Source organism: Aulonocara sp. 'chitande type north' Nkhata Bay, linkage group LG22, assembly GCF_057382095.1.
Source record: "Aulonocara sp. 'chitande type north' Nkhata Bay isolate Kocher_YH1m ecotype deep benthic linkage group LG22, A_spYH_male_GT1.1, whole genome shotgun sequence".
Taxonomy (NCBI): domain Eukaryota; kingdom Metazoa; phylum Chordata; class Actinopteri; order Cichliformes; family Cichlidae; genus Aulonocara; species Aulonocara sp. 'chitande type north' Nkhata Bay.
In genome coordinates, this window is record NC_141364.1 from 28,708,049 (window position 1) to 28,728,797 (window position 20,749).

The 20,749-nt window shown below is 41.3% G+C and overlaps 1 protein-coding gene across 11 annotated transcripts in view; it reads left to right on the forward strand.

Annotated features, from left to right (window-relative positions):
* phactr4a (phosphatase and actin regulator 4a) overlaps positions 1 to 20,749 on the forward strand; it is a 39,441-nt gene that overhangs the window by 15,822 nt on the left and 2,870 nt on the right. For 4 of the 11 annotated variants that reach the window (XM_086279342.1, XM_086279343.1, XM_086279341.1 and 1 more), the window contains 9 exons: positions 5,506 to 5,676; positions 5,766 to 5,846; positions 5,924 to 7,141; positions 8,763 to 9,131; positions 11,825 to 11,956; positions 12,453 to 13,026; positions 13,535 to 13,767; positions 19,279 to 19,438; positions 19,696 to 19,751. In XM_086279342.1, the coding sequence (XP_086135468.1) occupies positions 5,506 to 5,676; positions 5,766 to 5,846; positions 5,924 to 7,141; positions 8,763 to 9,131; positions 11,825 to 11,956; positions 12,453 to 13,026; positions 13,535 to 13,767; positions 19,279 to 19,438; positions 19,696 to 19,751 (2,994 nt within the window). The remainder of the gene's footprint in view (positions 1 to 5,505; positions 5,677 to 5,765; positions 5,847 to 5,923; positions 7,142 to 8,762; positions 9,132 to 11,824; positions 11,957 to 12,452; positions 13,027 to 13,534; positions 13,768 to 19,278; positions 19,439 to 19,695; positions 19,752 to 20,749) is intronic. The other 7 variants (XM_086279344.1, XM_086279340.1, XM_086279345.1 and 4 more) reach the window with 7 other exon arrangements.

Genomic DNA, 20,749 nt, shown 5'->3' on the forward strand with positions numbered 1-20,749 from the left:
GGGGTTAATGGCAGCTGGCATCCTTGTACATGCAGTGCTGCCATCTTCTGTGTCAGGCCGTTATTACACTCTTAAATCCTACTGCTTACCGGTATTCCTGCGTCTTTTGTGATCTTACAAAGCTTCAAACGACGCGTCGACTATTAAATCAGTCGTCGACGATTTTGATAGTCGACGTAATCGTGACTAGTCGACTAATCGTGGCAGCCCTAATGTGCAGGTACATTGGTACAGCACATGTGAGTGAAATTCTTGTGTGCGAGCTTCACAAGCAACAGAGTTGTGCAAAATACAATAATGTAAACAAGCAAAATACAAGAATGGCTACATCTGAAACTAATAAATATATGTACAATATATAATATATGCATTTCTGGATGTGTATACTAAATATTTTTCTACGTGTGTGTGTGTGTGTGTGTGTGTGTGTGTGTGTGTACACATATTTTACAATTTAAATAGAGTAAACAATAAATAAAATGTATAAAATAAAATATACAGAGTTGAGACATGTGCAAAACAGTGGCATTACTGTATAGTATGGAGTGCATAATGTTAAAGTTCCAGTAGTGAAGCTGAGGTGTCTATGAAGTGTTCAGCAGTCTGATGGCCTGATGGAAAAAGCTGTCTCTCAGTCTGCTGGTACGGGACCAGATGCTGCAGAACCTCCTTCCTGATGGAAGTAGTCTGAACAGTTTATGGCTGGGGTGACTGCGCCTTCTTCACTGTTTTGTTTGTGTGTACTGACCACGTAAGATCCTCAGCCAGGTGTACACCAAGGAACCGGAAGCTGCTCACTCTCTCCACAGCAGCGCCGTTGATGGTGATGGGGGTGTGTACTTCTCTGCACCTCCGGAAGTCCACTATCAACTCCTTTGTCTTTGCGACGTTGAGGGTGAGATGGTTGTCTTGACACCAGTGGGTCAGGGCGCTGACCTCCTCCCTGTAAGCTGTCTCATCACTGTTGGTGATAAGACCCACCACTGTAGTGTCGGGTTTTGGATTGACTGAAGGTTTTTTAGGACATTCTGATAATAATAATAAAAAAAAAAAAATTACAGTAGTCCAGCCTAGAAGTAATAAACTAGTTTTTTAGCATCACTCTGAGATGGGATGTTTTTGTAATTTTAGAGATATTGTGCAAATGGAAGAAAGCAGTCATACATAGTTCTGTAATATGTGCATTGAAGGACATATCATGGTCAAGAATGACTCGGTTTTATCAGAATTTAGAAGCGGTCTCTGCTGCAACTTCTCTGCCTGTTCTGGTCTCCTCTGTGCCTTTCTCTTTTTTTTTTTTTCTTTTTTTTTTTCTTTTGTGAAAAGGCTTTAGCTGAACTGATAACTAAGGGTGTTATAGGCTGGCCTCCCTACTTCCCATTATGAATCCTATTGATCATATTTGGGGCAGTGTTGCATTTTAACCCTTTAAGACCTACCATAGAACCAAGTCCGCCAGAGCTTATATTATATTTTTACATGCTGTGGAGCCATTTTTGGGAGCATTTCAAGTTGCTATACATCAATACAACCATTATAGCCCAAACTTTAATAATATGTCTGCATTAGGTGCATAGTAATTACATAAATTGCAAAAAAGTGCAATAAACTACAAAAAAATTGAAAATTGAAAACGAAAATAAATATTATAGTGCAAATTTGCAAAATAACAGCATATGCATCAAAATAAACTATTTCCAGCAGTGCAATATGAGTCCTAAGCATCCCAGAAACGACACAGAAAGTCATAAACTCATAACTTTTTAAAACACAAGTATAGGCTCATAAGGCCCCGATCGTAAAAAAACTACATTTCCGCAAAATGACGTCACTTCCGGTTTCGGGCAGGTCATGCGGTCATGTGATAGTTCGCGCTGATGGACGTAGGAAGTGTTACAAACAGCTGATCGGATCGGCGAAGCGTGTTTCTGGAATATCATGTTTTTGTTGCTGCAAGTGATTTTTATGCAGTTTTTGCAAAGCTATATGTGGAAGGAAACTGTGACCTAGGACAAGCTGATGGCATAAGATGTAAGTACAACTCCTCCGGTTTCATATGCAAAAAAAATTATTGCGCTAGCTTACGTGGTTGCAGAGCTACCGGGATTTAAAAATAGTTACGCAAAATGGAGCGTGCCCGCTCCGATCGGCTGTAAAGGGTTAATGCCCCTTAGCATAATTAGTCACTAGGTCAACCTGCTTTGCAACAAAGCTGGTGGAATCCCAGATATTTTTCATTGAATGCTGTTTGTCAATCCCCCATCAATCAACACAGGCAGTTGGGTTGGAGCTGCCGGAGAGTGTGTCTCCTGTGAGATTGTTGGGTGGTCAGAGATGGGAGAGTTTCAGATGTGACTTGGCCTTTGATCAACAGTGACACACTGATGCCTGAACACGCCTGCCCTTAATAAACAATTCTTTCATGAGATCATTCAAAAAACATCCGGGCTTGAGCCATGGATGACCCCCCCCGAGGATTTCAGAGACAAATGGTGGGGGGTTGGTCATTAAATGCCATTTTGAAATATTCTGTCAGTTAACAGTTTGATGGATGACCCTGCTGCAAATATTTCATCAGGTCGTTATAAATTAAATGCATACAGATCTGTGTCAGAGGCAGCCCTGTTAGTGTGGCTGTGGTGGATCAGTATTTTTTGATAGCTTGTGGTTAACACCAACACTAGGGCTGGGCCATATCATACTGTTCACGGTAATACCGGTATAACGTTGGGCAACAATAAGACAATGAAATATCGCAATAGAATATGGGTAAAACGCGCCTTTGTTTTCATATGCACATGGTGGAAAAAGCATGGCGGCGACGGAGAATGAGAAGGGCGAAAGCGGATCGTTGAATGAAACGGATGAACCAGAATTTGTTTGTAAAAATGCTGCAACTTCAGTGGTGTGGAACTGGTTTAGCTTTCGTCCGTCAGATACACAACAAAGCACTATTTTTGGTAGAGCATGCTTAAAATCAATCCTTTGATTTTTCTGAAAATCGTCAGCACCCCTTATAATCCCGTGTGCCTTATGTATGAATTCTGGTTGTGTTTACTGACCTCAAAACGATTTTATGTCGTACACGGCGCTCGAAAATCTGTCAAATGTTTTAGTACGACTTTGCTAAGCTACGAACCCGCACCGCTTGATGGATTGTCGGAGCATTACAGCTATCGTAGGCAGGCGCCTCGCAGAGTGATACGTACTGTGCTTCAACATAATATTACCGTATTGTGTGTGTATAACCTCTTTAAGTTTCGTGGACATTATACATGGTCATGCTGAGGATATGTCGGCCAATTTCCACTGGAAATGCCTTTTGGTTAAACTGTCAGCAAGGAATTTGCATTTTCACTGTTAAATTTTTATATAACTTTAATGCACATATAAAAAAAAAAAAAAAAAAAACCCAAAAAAACCAGCTGCTTGTTTAAGTGAAAATACATTTATTTTTTTTTTTTCTTTAGCACTAATAAAGTTGTGGAGTTGTAAAGTATTTTGTCTAGTGTCAATTATATCGTCAGTTATATTGTTTTTGCAATTTTTCAAATGTATATCGTGATAAATATTTTTGGTCATATCGCCCTGCTCTAACCAATACAACACTTTAATTATTAAAAAAAAAGTAATTTAAAAAAAGTTAATAGTTTGTCAAGGTAGCTGTCTCTGCTAATCATAGTATAAACCCATCCAGTACTGTGCCTGGACTTCCCTCCTATGAAACAATGTTATTGACAAACAATGACATTGTCTCGATGCATCATACGGTGCTCAAAAACCTGTGTGTGTGCTTTTTACCATTGAAGGTGCCTTTCCAGATCTGCCAGTTTTATAGACACAAATAGACTGTTAATAACAAGAAGCATCAATGTGTTCCCAAACCATTTAAAATTTTTCATTGGTCTTATGACAGAGCAGTTTTTTCCACATTGCCTCGGTCCATTTTAAATGAGTTTCGGCCTCAAGAATACTTTGGCGATTCTGGATCATATGGCTTCTTCTTTCCATGACAGTGCTTCAAATTGTGGATGGCATGGCAAACTGTGGTTAGACAGAGTGATTTCCTGAGCTGTTGCAGTGATTATCATCACAGAATCATTTCTGTTATTAACGCTGTGGGCCTTCGTGCCCAAAGATCATGGACATTCAATACTGATTTTTCTGCATTATCCCTCCAGGATTTTATCCAGATTTTCAGACTTTTTGTCTTTTATTCCCCTCGGGGGTGGAGCACAATGTTCTGAGGACTCTGACCAATGGCCACATTTATCTAAACCCTGTGCCACACCGGTCACAGCTCAGTTTCTCACTGTGAGGCATATTGAGATAAGAAAATTATAAGAATTTTGAATTGGTGACTAATGACTAGTTTGCCGATCTGTTAGTTTGACCTTTGCCCGGTCTGGCTGAGTGTGAAATGTAACCGAAATGCTGTGTATAGCATTTTTAAGAAATTCTCTCTGGACCTGTTCCTGAAGGAACTTGTTGGGTATGTCATTGACTGCCAAAATATAAAATGAACTCATTTATAGTAGAGAGGGATGCATAAAATGTGTAGTCTAACCGCTACAGCTAAATAAGCACATTTTAATATTCCTTTCAGGGACATTAAACGTTGAAATGCCACAGGACTTCCTGTCACTGTCTGCCATGCTCCAGTGCAGTATTGTGTAACAGTTATAACTGCTGCCGACTCACCGCCTAAGAATTATAATGGTAGATTCACACCCACTTATGGCTTTCTCGGGATTTTCAAAACACCTCCTCTGGAATGCTCCTGTTCTAGAATGGGGGTGGCTGTAGCTCAGGTGGTAGAGCGGTCACCTACTCACAGGAAGGTTGGTGGTTTGATTCCAGGCTCCTCCAGTCTACATGCCAAATATCCTTGGGCAAAATACTAACCCCATGTTGCCCTCCAATGCATCCATTGGAGTGAGAATGCGAGTGAATGCTAGATAGAAGCACTAAAAACCTTAGATCAAGTGCTTGTGTGAATGGTTATGATTGGGTGAATGCGCAAGTTGTATAAAGCGCTTTGAGTGCTCAGTGAGAGTAGAAAAGCGCTATTTTAGAATCAGTCCATTTACCAATTCTAACTCAGATATGTACTTTCCCCCTTAAAGCCAAGAATATTTCAGGTTTTCAGTTTGATAGTGGTGGTGTGACAAATGGAGGAGAATACCACATGGTCTTGAATCCCCACTGTCACCTTAGTGGCAACCCCCCCCCACCCCACACACACACACACACACATTAATTCACACCACCCTGTAAATAGTAGGAGGTGGAGGAGTGGAATTTGGACTGGACTTGTTTAGAGGTTAGTGTTTTCATTATGGCGGTTAATAAGGCAGCCCTGCACTGGTGCAGCCTGTAAAGGCTGTTTAGTTTTTACATTAGACGGTTGTATGTTCTCAAAATAAGGGATAAGTGTGACACTGGATTAATGTGTGAGGGTGTTGTCATGAGTTGAAATTGTTTTTCTGTGTCCTGTTCATGCAGATGATGAGGTTGACCTACAACAGAGCACAAAAGGAGGTGAGGAAGGCAGCTCTGGTGGAGGAACGCCTCCAGCTAAACGTAAAGGCAAGTTTTCCAAAATGGGAAATATCTTCAAGCCCTGGAAATGGAGGAAGAAGAAGCCAAGTGACAAGTTCACAGAAACATCCATAGGTATGGTTACTACAGGATTTTGTCGCGTTTGCATGTTGTGTAAATCATTACATCGTGCTTAATGTATGTGTTTTTACTTTTTGTTTTAGTTTTGGAGAGGAAGATTTCAGTTAGGAAAAGCCGCCAAGAGTTAATAGCAAAAGGCGTTCTAAAGGACGACCCAGAGAACGGTAGGTAGACCTGTAATACGCATTCTGTGGCTGAACTGGATCCAACTTTAATGACACTCGTTTCACTGTTTTGACAGAGAGTAATGAAGTGAACCACTCCAAAGCTCCACCAGTTAAAAATGGTCACCCTGTGCCAATGGATGTGGACAGATTCTCAGAAGCGGGGGTGCGAGTGTCTCGAGGGGAGTCGGACATTAAGGTGAATTCCAGGCTACCCCAACTAGATGAACGTCGTAACCGAGTGCCGTCTGACGCTTCTCGAAGTAACCGGGCACCGCTGGATGTGGACACTCATGCACGGCTTGCTGTTGATGTAGACAAACGAAGCCGTCTGCCATCAGATATTGATAAGAAAGGAGGAACTCTACCTCGAGGGTCTCAACAAGATGATAGATACCGTAGAGATGAGAGAAGAGACGGCAGAGATGAAAAGAAGGACAGGGAAGAAAGGGATAGGCGAGAGGAAAGAGAAAGGGATGGTGGAGTTGACCGGAGAGAAGATAGAGACTACAGAGAAAGGCGAGAATGGAGGGATGAAAGGACAGATAGAGACAGAGAACGGCGGGACCGGGACGAGCGTGAGAGGCGGGACCGGGACGAGCGTGAGAGGCGGGACCGGGACGAGCGTGAGAGGCGGGACCGCGACGAGGACAAGAGGCGGGACCGCGACGAGGACAAGAGGCGGGACCGCGACGAGGACAAGAGGCGGGACCGCGACGAGGACAAGAGGCGGGACCGGGAGGACCTTGAAAGGAGGGATCGGGATGAGAGGGAGCGTCGAGTCCGCGAAGAGAAGGACAGGAAAGACAGAGATGAAAGAGAACGACGAGAGCGGGATGAGAGGGACAAGAGGGATAGGGACGACAGGGAAAGGAGAGACAGGGATGAAAGAGAACGCCGCGAGCGGGAGGACAGAGAAAATAGGAAGCGTGATGAAAGAGAAAAAAGGGATGACAGAGACAGGAGAGAAGAGAGGGATCGGCGTCCCGAGAGAGACTGGCGAGAGAACAAAGATGACAGGGACAGAGAAAACCACGAGAGGAAAGATGCTCGAGTAGAGAGGGAGGACAAACGGGATAACTGGGCCAAAAGAAATGAGAGAGAGAGGCCAGGGCCCCAGCGGTCTGTGGACAACTTTCAGCCTATCATCAGGCCTGCCTCTGAGATTGACTTGAGGCCTCCTCTCCAGAAGAGCTCCTCAGAGGAAAGCAAGAAAGTTCGCCCTGCGTCAGAGTCTGACCGAAGGAGCACCCTGCCCAGATACGTAGCCCCTGCAGAGTTCAGAGAACGATCAGGTGAGGTCTCTCTCTCAGAAGCCTTTAGTGATACCCAAGTTGTTTGATCTGCTTTTTGATAACTCACTGAAGGAAACTTGAAAAAGTGCATTTTGGACAAACTGAAAGTTCGTCTATATCACCGTTTGGTTTAGGTGGCTGGCCAGAACATCTTACAGTAAACGGATGGTTTCCTTTTAACTTACTTTTTGATACCAGTCTCATCTTTCAGCTTCCTTTTGTGTCAAAATATATTTCTTACATACTCACCAAATGTTAATTTGACCTTCTACTTGCTCAAGGAATGAAAACCACAATTCAACACAAAATATACTAAGGTGTGGTTTGCAGGTTTAATTTCAACCTTTTGTCATGTTATGAGCAACATGGCCATCTTTGATAATTGCGATTTCATGAAAATGTGACTGCACTGATGGGCTTGAGCTTTCTGTGTCAAGTAAAGAGCAGTCACTCTGGACATGAACCAGCACACAGTGATCTGATCATGAAAGGTTTACCCACAATGCACCTTTTGAAGTTGTCTGCAGTGAATTATCAAAAATACATCCTGAAATTGTGCAGTTTTGCAGTACAGGTGCTCAGCTTTCTGATGAAGTCTTGCCTGCCTTTTTTTTTTTTTTTTTTTTAAGTTATTGTACAAAAGACAGCTGATTCACGTTGTAGGAACTGATTTTTTTAAATTAATTTTTTTAAATTGAATAACTCCTGTAGGCCTGTGAGTGAGTAGTTGTTAGGAGCCAGTAGTGTGTGTAGCACATGTCTGGATTTCACAAGCTGCAAGTTTCCCAAATTGTGTAAGAACAATGATTTTGCCTTATTTCATCTTAAACAACTTTTGCTTCTGCATCAGTGTAGTGGCACTTCCAGAGCCACTGTATCTGCATTTCATGTAGGGAAAAGGAGTTACTTACTAAGCTTGTAGTGACTTAAATGTTTCAAGTGGACTACTACCAAGGCAGTTTATTATAATCTAAGCATTTTTGTCTGCAAGTTAAATTATCTGTTGGTTGATATTTTGTTATCAACCAACAGATACGATGACAATTCAAATTTGCTGTCGTATCTGTTGTTTACCTGTTTAGTTGATGAAACCAATTTGAATCTGCGATGTAATTTCTTGTGTCTGTGCCTGTTTTCTTAATCAGTGGATGCTTAGCTATGATGAAACCGCTGCTAATCAGTGTCCTGATGGTGTTGCAAAGGCATTTTTAGTAAATGACTAAACCCTTATTTTGATGGGCTAATGAAGATGAACCGGTAAATGCTGAGCTTAGATACATGAATCTAGGTGAACACGAAAAGCGGGAAAACAAATCATTAAGACCCCTCCGTGCATCTTTGATCCTCCTCCTTGTCTGCTGTGTGTGATTTTTACATCATGTGATTCACGTTGCCTCTCATCCTCTAATAATTGCAGAACCTTGATCCGAGTTGCCCTCCCTCTGGTTAAGCTCTATTATTTTATAAGCCTGACTCGGGCATCAGCTTCTCCTTCAGCGTTCCCTTTCATGTTTCCTGTTTATGCAGCAGCATTTTGTGTTTATGCAGCACCTTATTGTGACCTTGTCTTTAATGTGTGTGTGCGCGTGTGTGTTTGTGTGTGTGTCTACCCCCTCTGTAGAGTCTGCTGGTGTCCGCTTCACCCCTGACACTCCTCCAACACAGGACTCACAGCAATTGCCTCTCCCACCCAAACAAGCTTTGCTCCCCCCCAAGTTCCTCGCTAGTCCTATCTATGAGTCCACCAGGAGTCCGACCCCCTCCTCGTCTTCATCCTCTTCGTCTTCGTCTTCCTCCTCCTCTGCTGCTGTATCTATAGCCAAACCCCCAAGGACGGTGTCCCTAATTATAGATGACGCTTCCCGACCTTCCCTCATTGCTGCTTCCTCAACTGACTCTGACACACCGCCCCCCGTTCCTCCCCATGCCAAACAACCTCCTGTCCCCCCACCCAAACCCACCAACCGCAACAGCAACCCTGCACTGCTTGGTGAGTTTGTTGCCTGCTTCTGCTGTTTTACATTGTTTGTTTTTACAGGATTCATCAAACGAAATCCCAAAATGGCCTTTTTAGGAGCAAGTACAAAGACGACAGAGGGAAGATGTTTTGGTTTTTAGAAAAAGAGGCTATTAAATGACATTTCAATGCTGGGTTTAAAGTGTCGCTGACTGTAGTAGTGGTACTTCTGGTGGAAAAATAGAATAATGGAAAAATATTCTAATAGAAAAGCAGGTGCATGGTGGACATTGTTCCTTAGGTCACAGGTCAAACTCTGGAGATCAGTGAGTGTTTCAGAGTTTTTCCCCCGTTGTTTATGGGAAAGGTATGTTATACATGACCAGATAAGTCTTTCTACAGACTTCAGCAAATACATGGTGCTGGACACTTTTAGCTACTTGGAATAGACAGGGCCCAAGTCTGGGGTTTTTTTTTGCTGTTAGAAAGGATATGTTTGCAAAGTCTTTGTTTAATTCATCATATTTACATGGAACATTAGGTAAATACTATTTACCATAGTAAAGGCTCTGCCTTCATAGAACCGATCTGTCATTAAAGTCATTATTACAACTGTAGTTCACGTTAAAATAGATGCTGTGAAAAAGGCCTTGTTCAGTGACTTGTATATGAATAACAGTGTGATTATGACTTCGTTTCATATTTAGATCTTGCAGGTTTGACTATTAGCGAATTCAAAGACATTGTGATTCTATCTGAAAGAATTGAATAGAATAATCCTTTAATTGTCCCACAAGGAGAAATTTGGTTGTAACAGCAGCAGAATAAAAGCACATATATAAACAGAACAGAAACATACACAACGTTTACAGGAGAAAATATTTACATCATGGAAAATAGTTACAATAACAGAGTACTGTACAGTTATTAAGATTAAAGTATAGGTGTTTTTTTAATATATGTATAAACTGAGAAAAGTAATGTGCAAGTAAAAATAGTCCATATAAGTAGATAGAAGTGCTTTTTTCCCCCTTGTCCTTCTTTCTTTCTGTTTTGGTCCTTACAGAAAAGGTTAGCTAAGCACTTAGCCAGGCCAGCCTAGAACCAAACATCTTGCTGCAACAGAGAGCTACAAATAAGGAAAACTGTCTCATAGTAATCACATGCTCATCCAAACACTGACTGTTGTTTGTCAAGGTCATTCTTGTTACCAGCTTGACTTTGACATTCAGGATCACACAAACACAAAACAATGCCTGATCAGTGATCTGCATACAGTCATGAACAGACATGTTAGTTAACTTCCTTTACATCTTTAGTTGTTGTTCTGAGCTGCTTGTCTGAGGTCACAGATCAGCTTTGTGCTTCATCCCACTTATAAGAGAATGACCACAGAACTAAGTTGTCTCCATTTATAGACATTTTCAATGGACTGAATGTAGACTGATGACTTCAACCTTTTCCAGCTAATTTCTCTCTTTGGTGAGGCATGCTCTAACCCAAACCTCCATGTTTGCTAAACCCTTACTACAGTCAGCTTTTGTTATTGGCCAAAGGGCTCACATAGTTCAGAATCAGAAAGACTTCATTTGTCCCCAAGGGGCAATTAAGATAGTTCATGTAGTGATATATGCAATTAAAAATAAATTGTGACTTAGATACAGGTGTTTCAGACCTCATTAAAAGTATTAAAAGCTCACAGTAGTAGAATTGCTCTTTAGTGGATTTGAAGTTGTAAATGTGCTGCTTTTACTTCACCATTTGAACATGATGTAATCCTGATATACAGAATATCCGTACTTGTTCACGGATGTCACTGATGTGTGTGCTTTCCAGTATGTCACCAGTTGTGAAGTTTCGGTGTTTCCGCCCCTCTCAGTCGAGGAGACACGCACGAGCTTGCTCCTCTTATGCAGCATTAGTAGTATTGCACCGCAAGGCAGATTTATGGAAAAAAAAAAAGGATTGGCTTTTAGTATTTATCTCTTTGTCCCAGCATGCCACAGCTGCTCCTGTTTACAGCACTGTATCTGAAACCTGCTGATTCTCTGTGGCAGTGACACATTCCACTGCCTTTTGTCAAGCGTTGCACGTTACTGCAGTATATGATTGTGATAAAGAAAAGGTCTCATCTTCTGTTTTCAGTTTTCATTTCTGTTCCCTCTGTGATGCTTTGTTCCTACTTTTTAAGGCTGTGTTATATTAAAAACTATGCTGTGTGATGTGTAAATCATTTAATGACCAGTATTGTGCATTTGAGACTGATATTTACATTTAGGGTTTTAATTTAGACCTGCAATAAAAAGGCTGATGATGATGATGATGATGATGATAATAATGATAATAATAATAATAATAATAATAATAATAATGAGTCCAGCTGATATGTATATGTGATTGTAGCTGCTGCTGATGGGCCAGCCAAAATGAGAAGAAACATAATTTCCCTGTGATTTAATTCCCTGAACTGTCAAGAATGTTTACCACACCACACTTTAGTGGGTTTTTTTTTTTTTTTTTTTAAATGCAATGAGGAAAGTGCTTATCTTTTGCTCTGAGATATTTTTCCACAGAAGTTGTTTACTGTGTAATGATGGATGTACACTCTGCTTCTGGCAAAGTAAAGCCAAGAAACCATTATCTGAACCCCCTCCCTCTCATATTCATCTCCCAACTTGGAATGTAAACCCAGCCCTATCCCTGACATCTCCACTCATTTTTGCCAGCTTCCACATTGAACAGGGGCTCTAAGGTCAGACAGCCTTGTTACTGGACCAGCTGGAGACGCCAGAGTGAGCTCGGCCTCTACTTTTCTCTACCCTTGTACCTGCATCACAGGGCTGGCCAGTGCTGCTCAGGTACCCAGAGGGGCGCCACAATTCCGGTCTGTTGTAGTAAAGCCTGGAGAGGTGGAATAGAGCCACAAACTTCATACAACAGGGAATACCTCACCTTCATTTAACCCCAGACCTCCATCGCATGTGTTTTGTGGTTGTAGCTGTTTTTTAGCTCAGCTAATGTATGGCAAAAAAGCTCTGCATGGAAATGTGGTGGGCATTTAATTCTCAAAATGCTCCAAGCGTGCTCATCACACTGGAATGTTCATTAAAAGCCTGCTGATACAGCTAATACCTGCGTTACCCTCCACTGACTCAGCAGCCAGCTCTGAATTAACAGGAACATCTCTCCCTCACTAAAAATGACAGATTTGCTTTTTGTTCATTTTTGTTAATAAAACTAACCATACTCATTTACAGATTGAATGTGCGTCTAAACCTGCTCATGATAGGTTGTATATGTTGTCATCATGCTTTATAACAGGTACTGACTTGTTGTTGATTCTCTTTTTAACAGCAGAGCTTTCACAGGCTGGCTCTGGTGTAGGTGTTGTCCCGGTACCAACCAAACGCTCTCCGCCAACCCCACCAAAGAGGACAACCCCTGTCATCAAGCACCTTTCTGTGGATCCTTCTCCTCCCAGTCAGACCCCAGAGTCTGCCACCCGTGAGCCCTCCCCTGCCCCTGTTCTGGTGCCCCCTGCTGTCCTGAAAGGAAATACCACAGAGAAGACAAATGGAGCAGTTCCTGAGACCTCCACTGAGCCTCTGCTTTTACCGCCCACCCACATACCTCCATCTCCCCCCAGGGTTCAGTCGCTCCAGCCACCCAGCATCCCCTCCACAGGTCCCATCCCCACGACGCAAATTAACCCGCCGAGCCCAACCACCGAGCCACCCAGCCAGCCTCCACTCCTCCCTCTACATGTTCGCATCTCTAGGGCTCTGGCCAGTCCCGGTGCACCTCAGCCAAACCCAGACGGTTCCCATAGAGCCCACTCACTGCTGTTTGAGGTACCACCAGCGATCCCCACAGAAGTGGGGCTTAACTCACGGCACTCTCTCCCCATCACCATCGAACCACTTAGGCTGTAAGTGCTCCATATGCTTCACATTATGCACTCATTATATAGTGACCAACACTGGGTAGGCACAGGTTTTATTTTTATTTATGTTTGGAATATGCAGATGCATAACAAATCAAGAGGCACATTTGGCTTTATTTTGGAAACGTAGCTTCATGACAGAATAGTTTGATGTGGGTTAATGTGCTTAAACCACATCATAATAATAAAACTGTTCAAAGTTTGAATGAGCTGCTGCAAACATAGTGTGTGGCTAAACTGTTATATCAAAATTAAACGCCTTTGAGTCTTCTATACAAATCGGTACAAACAGATGTTGTTTGATGGAGGCAAACGACCTCTGTTTTATTGCCTCAGCTGCGCACCAGGGATGGGCATTTCAAGCAGAAGTAGTTTTCAAATTCACAGCAAATATTTTATAATAGCACCCCACCCAATTGCTCCCAAATGCAATGTGCGGGTTTGTGACAGGGTGGGCTTATTGCTCTTTAACAGCTGCTGTGTTCCTTCACAGGCCAGAAGACGATGACTTTGACATTGAAGAGGAGATGCGCAAACTTACCCCTAAGCCGTCCAACCAGCCGGAGCTGGAGCCCCGCAGCAGGAGAGGTTTGATTGGAGACCCCAGAGTGTCCGTCATCCCTGAGGGTGGAGGCCCTGGAGACAGCGAGGAGGAGTCGGACTCAGATGGCCCCATCCTGTACAGAGAAGACGAAGAAAGTGATGAAGACGAGGAAGGCCCTCCAAGTAAGTTCCACTTGTAAAGTGACATTTAAAAATCCCACTTATCTTTAAGTACATTAAGATGAATAGAAAATAGTTTTCACCTCAGCCAGTGGCGTGTCTAGAAAATTTTTGTTGGGGGGGCCAGGTAGGGGCACAGATTTGGAGAAGGGTGGCAGATTTAATTGGCAGATAATGTTTTAAAAAAAAATTCTACCAACCCTTAACCATAATTCAATAATCCTATAAACCTAATAACCAAATGCACTTTTAACTCTTATTAGAATGAGATTTTAACCACTACTGTGCAAAGTTTTTAGATACTGCGTTGATAAAGTACAAGAGATACAATCAGTGCTTTGTCAGTGTTTACTCAGCATTCAAGGACAGCAATATTTGCATAGTATTTTTACTGACATATAGTGCACATATGTTTTGGGCAAAAACATTTTTGAAAATTAAAATACGAACATTTGTAACAAACAATTGACAAATTAGCCAATGCCAATGCAAAACTTTATCTGCCTGTTAAAAAAAGAAGATAATCTTCTCACAAACTGGTGTTTGATTTTGAAACAGGAAAAAAGTGGGGAAACAACTGAAAAGACTAACATTTGAATGAAACCTGAAAGCAAGTAAATACTTTCTATGCTGCCTTATGGTAAACTTTGGTAATATTGATAAAGAACAACACTGGCTGATGATAAAATACAGTCAGCTGGCATGGTGACACTGCCAGTATTAACCTGCAGGGCTGGACTGGGACAAAAAAATTGGGCATTTTTACTACAGACCGACCCACCAGGTAGACTTTGACTGAAAACAAACCCTGTTGTGACAGTGATGTACAGTCTTGTTGGTATATGTATGATTTCTATACATTTTACGTCAGATAAAAACTTTGGTTGTAAGATTTAGATAATTATTTAATAAAAACTAGGTATTTTAAATGAGAATAAGAAAGAAAAGTATTTCTTTGTGCCCACCTTTCCCTGTTAATGCCCTACCTGGCCCCCTGGCAAAACTTTGCTAGACCCGCCCCTGCACAGTTACCAGCTGTCAGCTACATAAAAAAGGATCCTGGTGTTATTTGTCTCTCAGAAACAGTTCATAACTTCCCTTCAACTCATTCATGTCACCTAAAAGGTAAACCTGTTTCTCCATCACCTGTTCAGCTCTGATGGTTCAGTAAGGACATCTCCTGGTTTCATCTTCATGTTTCCCTCTCACCACATATCTAAACAGACATCATGACCAGCAGCTTTACAGCTGTGGCTCCAGCAAACATCAGCTGATACTAGAAATTAATATTAAATAAATTCTAACAACAGCTGATCAAGCTTAAACGTGCTGCTGTTGTTTAGCGCGACATCTGCTGGTTTCCTCTTTCTGGCCCAAAGTGGGCGATAAACAAGAGAGAAAAGCCGATCAGCTGATCATTGATCAGTTTCATGATTGAAGTAGCAACAGGAGAGGGAGGGGGAGAGAATGAGAGAAGAGGCAGCTGTGCAGCGTAACGACAGAATAACTCCAGCTTTGTGTCTTTTTTTCATTATAGCGAAAGTCCGGGACAAACTGCGTCTCTTCTCAGCTCAATACGAAACGTGTAATATTTTCTCTGAATGAGGGACCATTCCATTTTTTAAGGAGCCGTTGGCAACTCTACTAACCTTATGAATAAAATAAAGTTCACTATCAGTAACATCATAGCACCCACCCAGCTGTATAAAAACTCCGTCAAACTGGCTAGAACGCAGTATGAGTTATTGCAGCTGAGGGTAAAAAGTCAGCAACATGAAAATAAACTCCACCTAAACTTGGTTTATATCTGACCCAGATAGACTGCAGGTCATAACTTCTTACCTGAAGTTCAGTTCACCTGACACTCGGACTGGCGGCTGCTTCGGGTCTCTCCTCCTGCCTCCCCTTCCCTCATCCACCTGTTGCCTCTGTGGAAGCCCCGTCATAGCCACCACCAAACAACGGAGTTATTTCTACACATCGACCTGCATCTGGCCAATCCACCACCTCTCATTGTTCATGCCATTACAAAAAAAATAAAAAATAAGTCACTGGGGATATGCCCGGTATGCCCGATGGCCAGTCCAGCTATGTTAACCTGCAACCAAATCTGCAGCTCCATACAGCAATGTTACGACTTAGATTACATCTTATAACTCTTATGTTAGCTGCCCTCAGTAGCATACTGTCTGAAATATTCCACGGCTGCAATAATTCTTTAAGTGTTATTTTTTTCCTTGGTATTCTAATTTCACCGAAGTTTACTAAACTCAACAAACTTGATATTACTTACCGGGACATTTATTCTGTCCTCATTTTCTTTCACCGAAAAATTGTTTCCTGCAGTGCCATCTTTCGCGCTTGGCTCTCCTACCTTTGCTAACGTGATGCGCATAGCGCAGAAGCGATGCTGCATTCACTTACACTCGGATATCTGAGCGTCACCGTGAAAACATAATCGGACATTTGATATTTGATTGAATTTTATTGTTTTGCCTTTGGGGTGGCACCTGGGGTGGCCAGTCTGGTTTGGGGGGTGGCCTGTGCCCCCCCAGGCCACCCCGCTGGACACGCCATTGACCTCAGCTCACAGCCAAATTAGTGTCTCTCATTTCAGGAAATTGTTTTCAATAAAAGTAAAGGATGTGATATGTAATACTTAAAATATCAGTGTAATGGGAAATACTTCCTAAAGCACTGACATCTTAAAGCTGTCAGGTTTATGGTTTCAATGTTCCTCAAGCATAATAACTGAAAACATTCAAAGTAGAGCTGGGCGATATGAGATTTTTTCATATCACGATATGTTTTTTTCATTTCAGGCGATAACGATATCTATCACGATATAAGCCAAATAACTATATTTGTAAGATTTAAATGTGCCGTTGCTCACAAGTAAAATGTGAAATAATCAGCAGCTTGTTTTTATTTAAATATTTATTTCCCATAATAAGTTCAACAGGGTAGATGTACTTAAGGAACATGAGACTTTTTCAGATAAATAAAGACAAATATTGCAAACTACACAAAAGGCAGCCGCTAAAGCGTTTAAGTTTCAAAATAGAACAAACAAAACAGACTAAATTGTCAATTCCACTTAGAAACAAAATATTAATTCTAAAAATAAATCTTAGTTTGTTTTACAGAATAACAGACAAAACTGACTAACTTTTGTCAATATCAAATAAACTGAGAACTAAAAGGAAATTCTCAATCTCTCCTTGTTGTATAGCTGAGCTTTTCAAACAGTTTTAACGGTTACTTTAGTCTGACAAAAGCCGAATGACGAATTAGCGCTTCCAGTCAGAGACTGAGGCTACGTCCACACGTACACGGGTATTTTTGAAAACGGAGATTTTCCGTTTTCGTTTTAAAAAATAATCCCGTCCACACATAAAGGGAGAAATGAAGGAAAACGCTGCTATGAACATGCCAAAGCAGCAGGTGGCGCTAGATTCCTAACCGTGCAGAAATGTTGGCCAATCAGAAGTCTAGAAGCCTCGGTGGGAAAAAGTAAACAAAGCTGGGGCATAGAAGCAGAACCGAGTCGTATGTGTGGAGGGACAGTAACTGTGTGTATATGTAAGCATTTAAACACTGCAGAGAGTAGAATTAACAGTAACAGTATTGTAGAAATTCATTTCACCGAAACAATAACGTGGCGCACAGTGTGACGCATGCACCAGTTTATTGTATTTCCAGACTTGCTTTCGGCACAATTTACAGTGCACGCTACTCTGTTTTTTGTCAGACTTGAAATAGCCGAAATACCTTCACACTATGGAACTTCTTTGGCTCTTCCGTTCGACAATCTCTCCGGCATTGGAACCATCATCTGTTTTCTCTTCGGTCACGCTCGGTTGATTTTTCTAGTCGGCACACTCATTTCCTCCATTACCCGCTGGCTGCTTCCCAAACAAACACACGTGCGGCTTGGCACTTGTGCTGTACGTAACAAGTCACGCGACGTGACGCTGCGGCTGTGATTGGTTCGGCTCTGCGCTACTTAATTTGGATTGGCTGACCTTTTTTTTTTTTTTTTTTTTTTTTTTTTAAGAGGACAAGAGCGGCGAGGTCTATCGCGATAGCTTAATTTCTCTATCGAGTAAAAGTTATATCGCGATACATATCGTTATCGTTCTATCGCCCAGCTCTAATTCAAAGTGATGGAAGACTGTGGGTCTCCTAATTTACATAAGACTGTCAATAACCGATCTGCCAGTTTCTTTCCTCATGATGCTCTGTTCTTTGGGAAAAAATTGTCTCACTTTGTAGATTTTTCTGGACACCACCTGCCAGAGGCCTAAAGGGCAGTTCATTATTTTTACTTTCTACGGGCAACAACAATTCTAAAGACATCAAGACTTTGAAAAATCATAAGAAGAAAGTGTACATGAAGCAAAGTCTCTGTCTTTTTTTCCTTTAATATTCTCTTCTGAATGCTTTGCTTTGCACACAGTTTATTCTAGTGGTCTTCAAGGACTTTTTACATACACGGAGCTGTGATTGGCTGCTTTGCTTTCACTCTAACTCACCACACCAGCACAGTTTCCTGCTTTAAAAATAATGATGATCTCATTAAGGTCAAACCAGCTATTAAATGTGGTTAGATGTTTCCTTGAATTCTGAATAAATTTTCCACGGCTTCTCCATCTATCCACTGTGTTAACCACACACGGTTACCATCCAGTTATTTTTTTTTTTCCTCTTAAAAAAAAAAAGCTACAACTATAACCAGAATTCCCGCATTCTTACTCATTAGTCCATATTTGTAGTTGTCAGATGTCCTGAGGTGTCTCTGCTGCTTTTGCTTTTCCTCTAAAGACAGCTTCAACCTTGACTGTATTTGAGGAAACATGAAGAAGTTACTGGATTTTTCTTCATGTCTTACCAATAACAGATGGACCAATAACAGTTTTCTTCACTGATTCAGATTCCTCAGATTTCTTTTCTTTCTTTTTTTGGGGGAAAATCATAGTTTTGTCGATTCAGATTTTCTTTCTAAGAACTTTGACTGACAGAATGTAAAAAAAAAAATAAATAAATAAATAAATAAATAAATAAATAAATAAATATATATATATATATATATATATATATATATATATATATATATATATATATATATATATATATATATATATATATATATATATATATATATATATATATATATATATATATATGAGACAATAAAAAATATGATTAATTGTAAAAACTGAAAAAAATCATCTGTTGCTTGCAGAGATTTCCAGCATGTTCATAAATTCACCAGGTAATTGGAAATGAATCCTTTTATCTTTTTGAGGAAACTGGTCTCCATAATTTTCCTTGAAACTGCTTTGATCCTTTTGCTTCTCACACCGAGGATACTGGCTCTGAGCTCTTACTAACTATAGCTTTAAGCACTTGGTCTTTATTAGCTTCTTTGAAATGTCCATGTTCAGCTGTGTAAAGATGATGCAGGTGTAGGCATGTTGTTGGATGTATAAACATGCCTCTTGTGTGTAACAGGTGGGCTGGCGAGTCGAGTGAAGAGGAAGGACACGCTGGCGCTGAAACTGGAGCGACAAGAGCGAGAGAAGGAGACTCAGGATAACAATGATGGCATGAGCTGGAACAATAAGGAGCAGTGGGAGGAACTGAGGAACAAGATCGGGACCACACTGACACGGTAAAGTTTTTTTTTTAGGCACCGAGAGTAAAGTTAAGACAGTTTTGGGGAAAAAATGGGGCCTGAATAGTTTTATTTTTTAGTTGGCTTCACATTAACATGCAGCAAACTCAAAAAAGTAGAGTGAGATCGATATCTGCAGCACTTCACTTTCTTCTTCAAAACACACCCTCTCTCACTTTCCTGTCTACTCTTCACTATTTATCTAATGAAGCCAAAGAAAAATATGCTCCGTCTGAAATATTGTCTTCCCTCAGGCGGCTGAGTCAGAGACCCACAGCAAAAGAGCTGGAGCAGAGGAACATCCTTCCAGGTGAGCCTCTTCCTCCATTTCTTGCTCTCTCCATCCTTCACGTCTCCATTCAGCTGTGTGTTTACTCGCATCTCATTCGTCTGCGCTGTAATGTTAAGAAGCCCACTTTCTATTTTCTCATCTTTGAAATCAATAGAGAGCATTAGTCATTCACTCATCTGTAAAATGTTTTTCCTTTTTGCCTCAGGCAACCACGGGTGTCACTAAACACACAGCAGTCTGGACATTATTGGGTCTGAGAGCACTTCATTACAAGTTTGTGTGTGACTTGAATAAATACACCAGTGCACGTTAGAGAGCCTGAATCAGTTATTTATCCAATGTTCCTTTAGGCTCTTCAACTCGGCACGTCTGCTTGTTGTCCATATTGATGTTGAGTCTAAATTACTCATTGCCTTCCAGACATGGCAGCAAACACGTGCGATTAATGAGTCACAGCCACTACATTTACTATATCAAGTCCATCTGTCTCGTGGTCAGTCACCAGGCAGCTCTGTCAGTGCTGCTGCTCTGCTTTAGTTAAGAGACTGTCGGAGGTATTCAAATTCAGGCCTCACAGCAGACACTGAACTTATTAAGGACCTCGGGTTGCTGCCGCTGAAACGTGTGCAGTATAGCTGCACAGCACAATTCCAGAAGCTGTACACAGTGTGTTATTCCTTTTAACCATTAACCTGAAATCAAAGTGATGGACTTTCAACTGCTGGTGCTGGAAAACCAATGTTCTGTAACCAGCATACATACTGGTATTTGTTGATTTAAAAAAAAAAAAAAAAAAAAAAAAATTTCAGACAAACGAAACAAACTGAGATATTTATGAGTCCTTAACTACGATAAGATGATACTGCAGTTTAAAATAATCTGCTCTTATTGTCACAAGTTTACAAGTAAATACTTGTTTCCACTCTGCTCGGATCAGAGGCCTGTACTGTGAAGCAACGTCAGTATTCCTAGGGTATCTTTTTGTTATCTAGATTCACTCTTATGTTGGCGAGCTG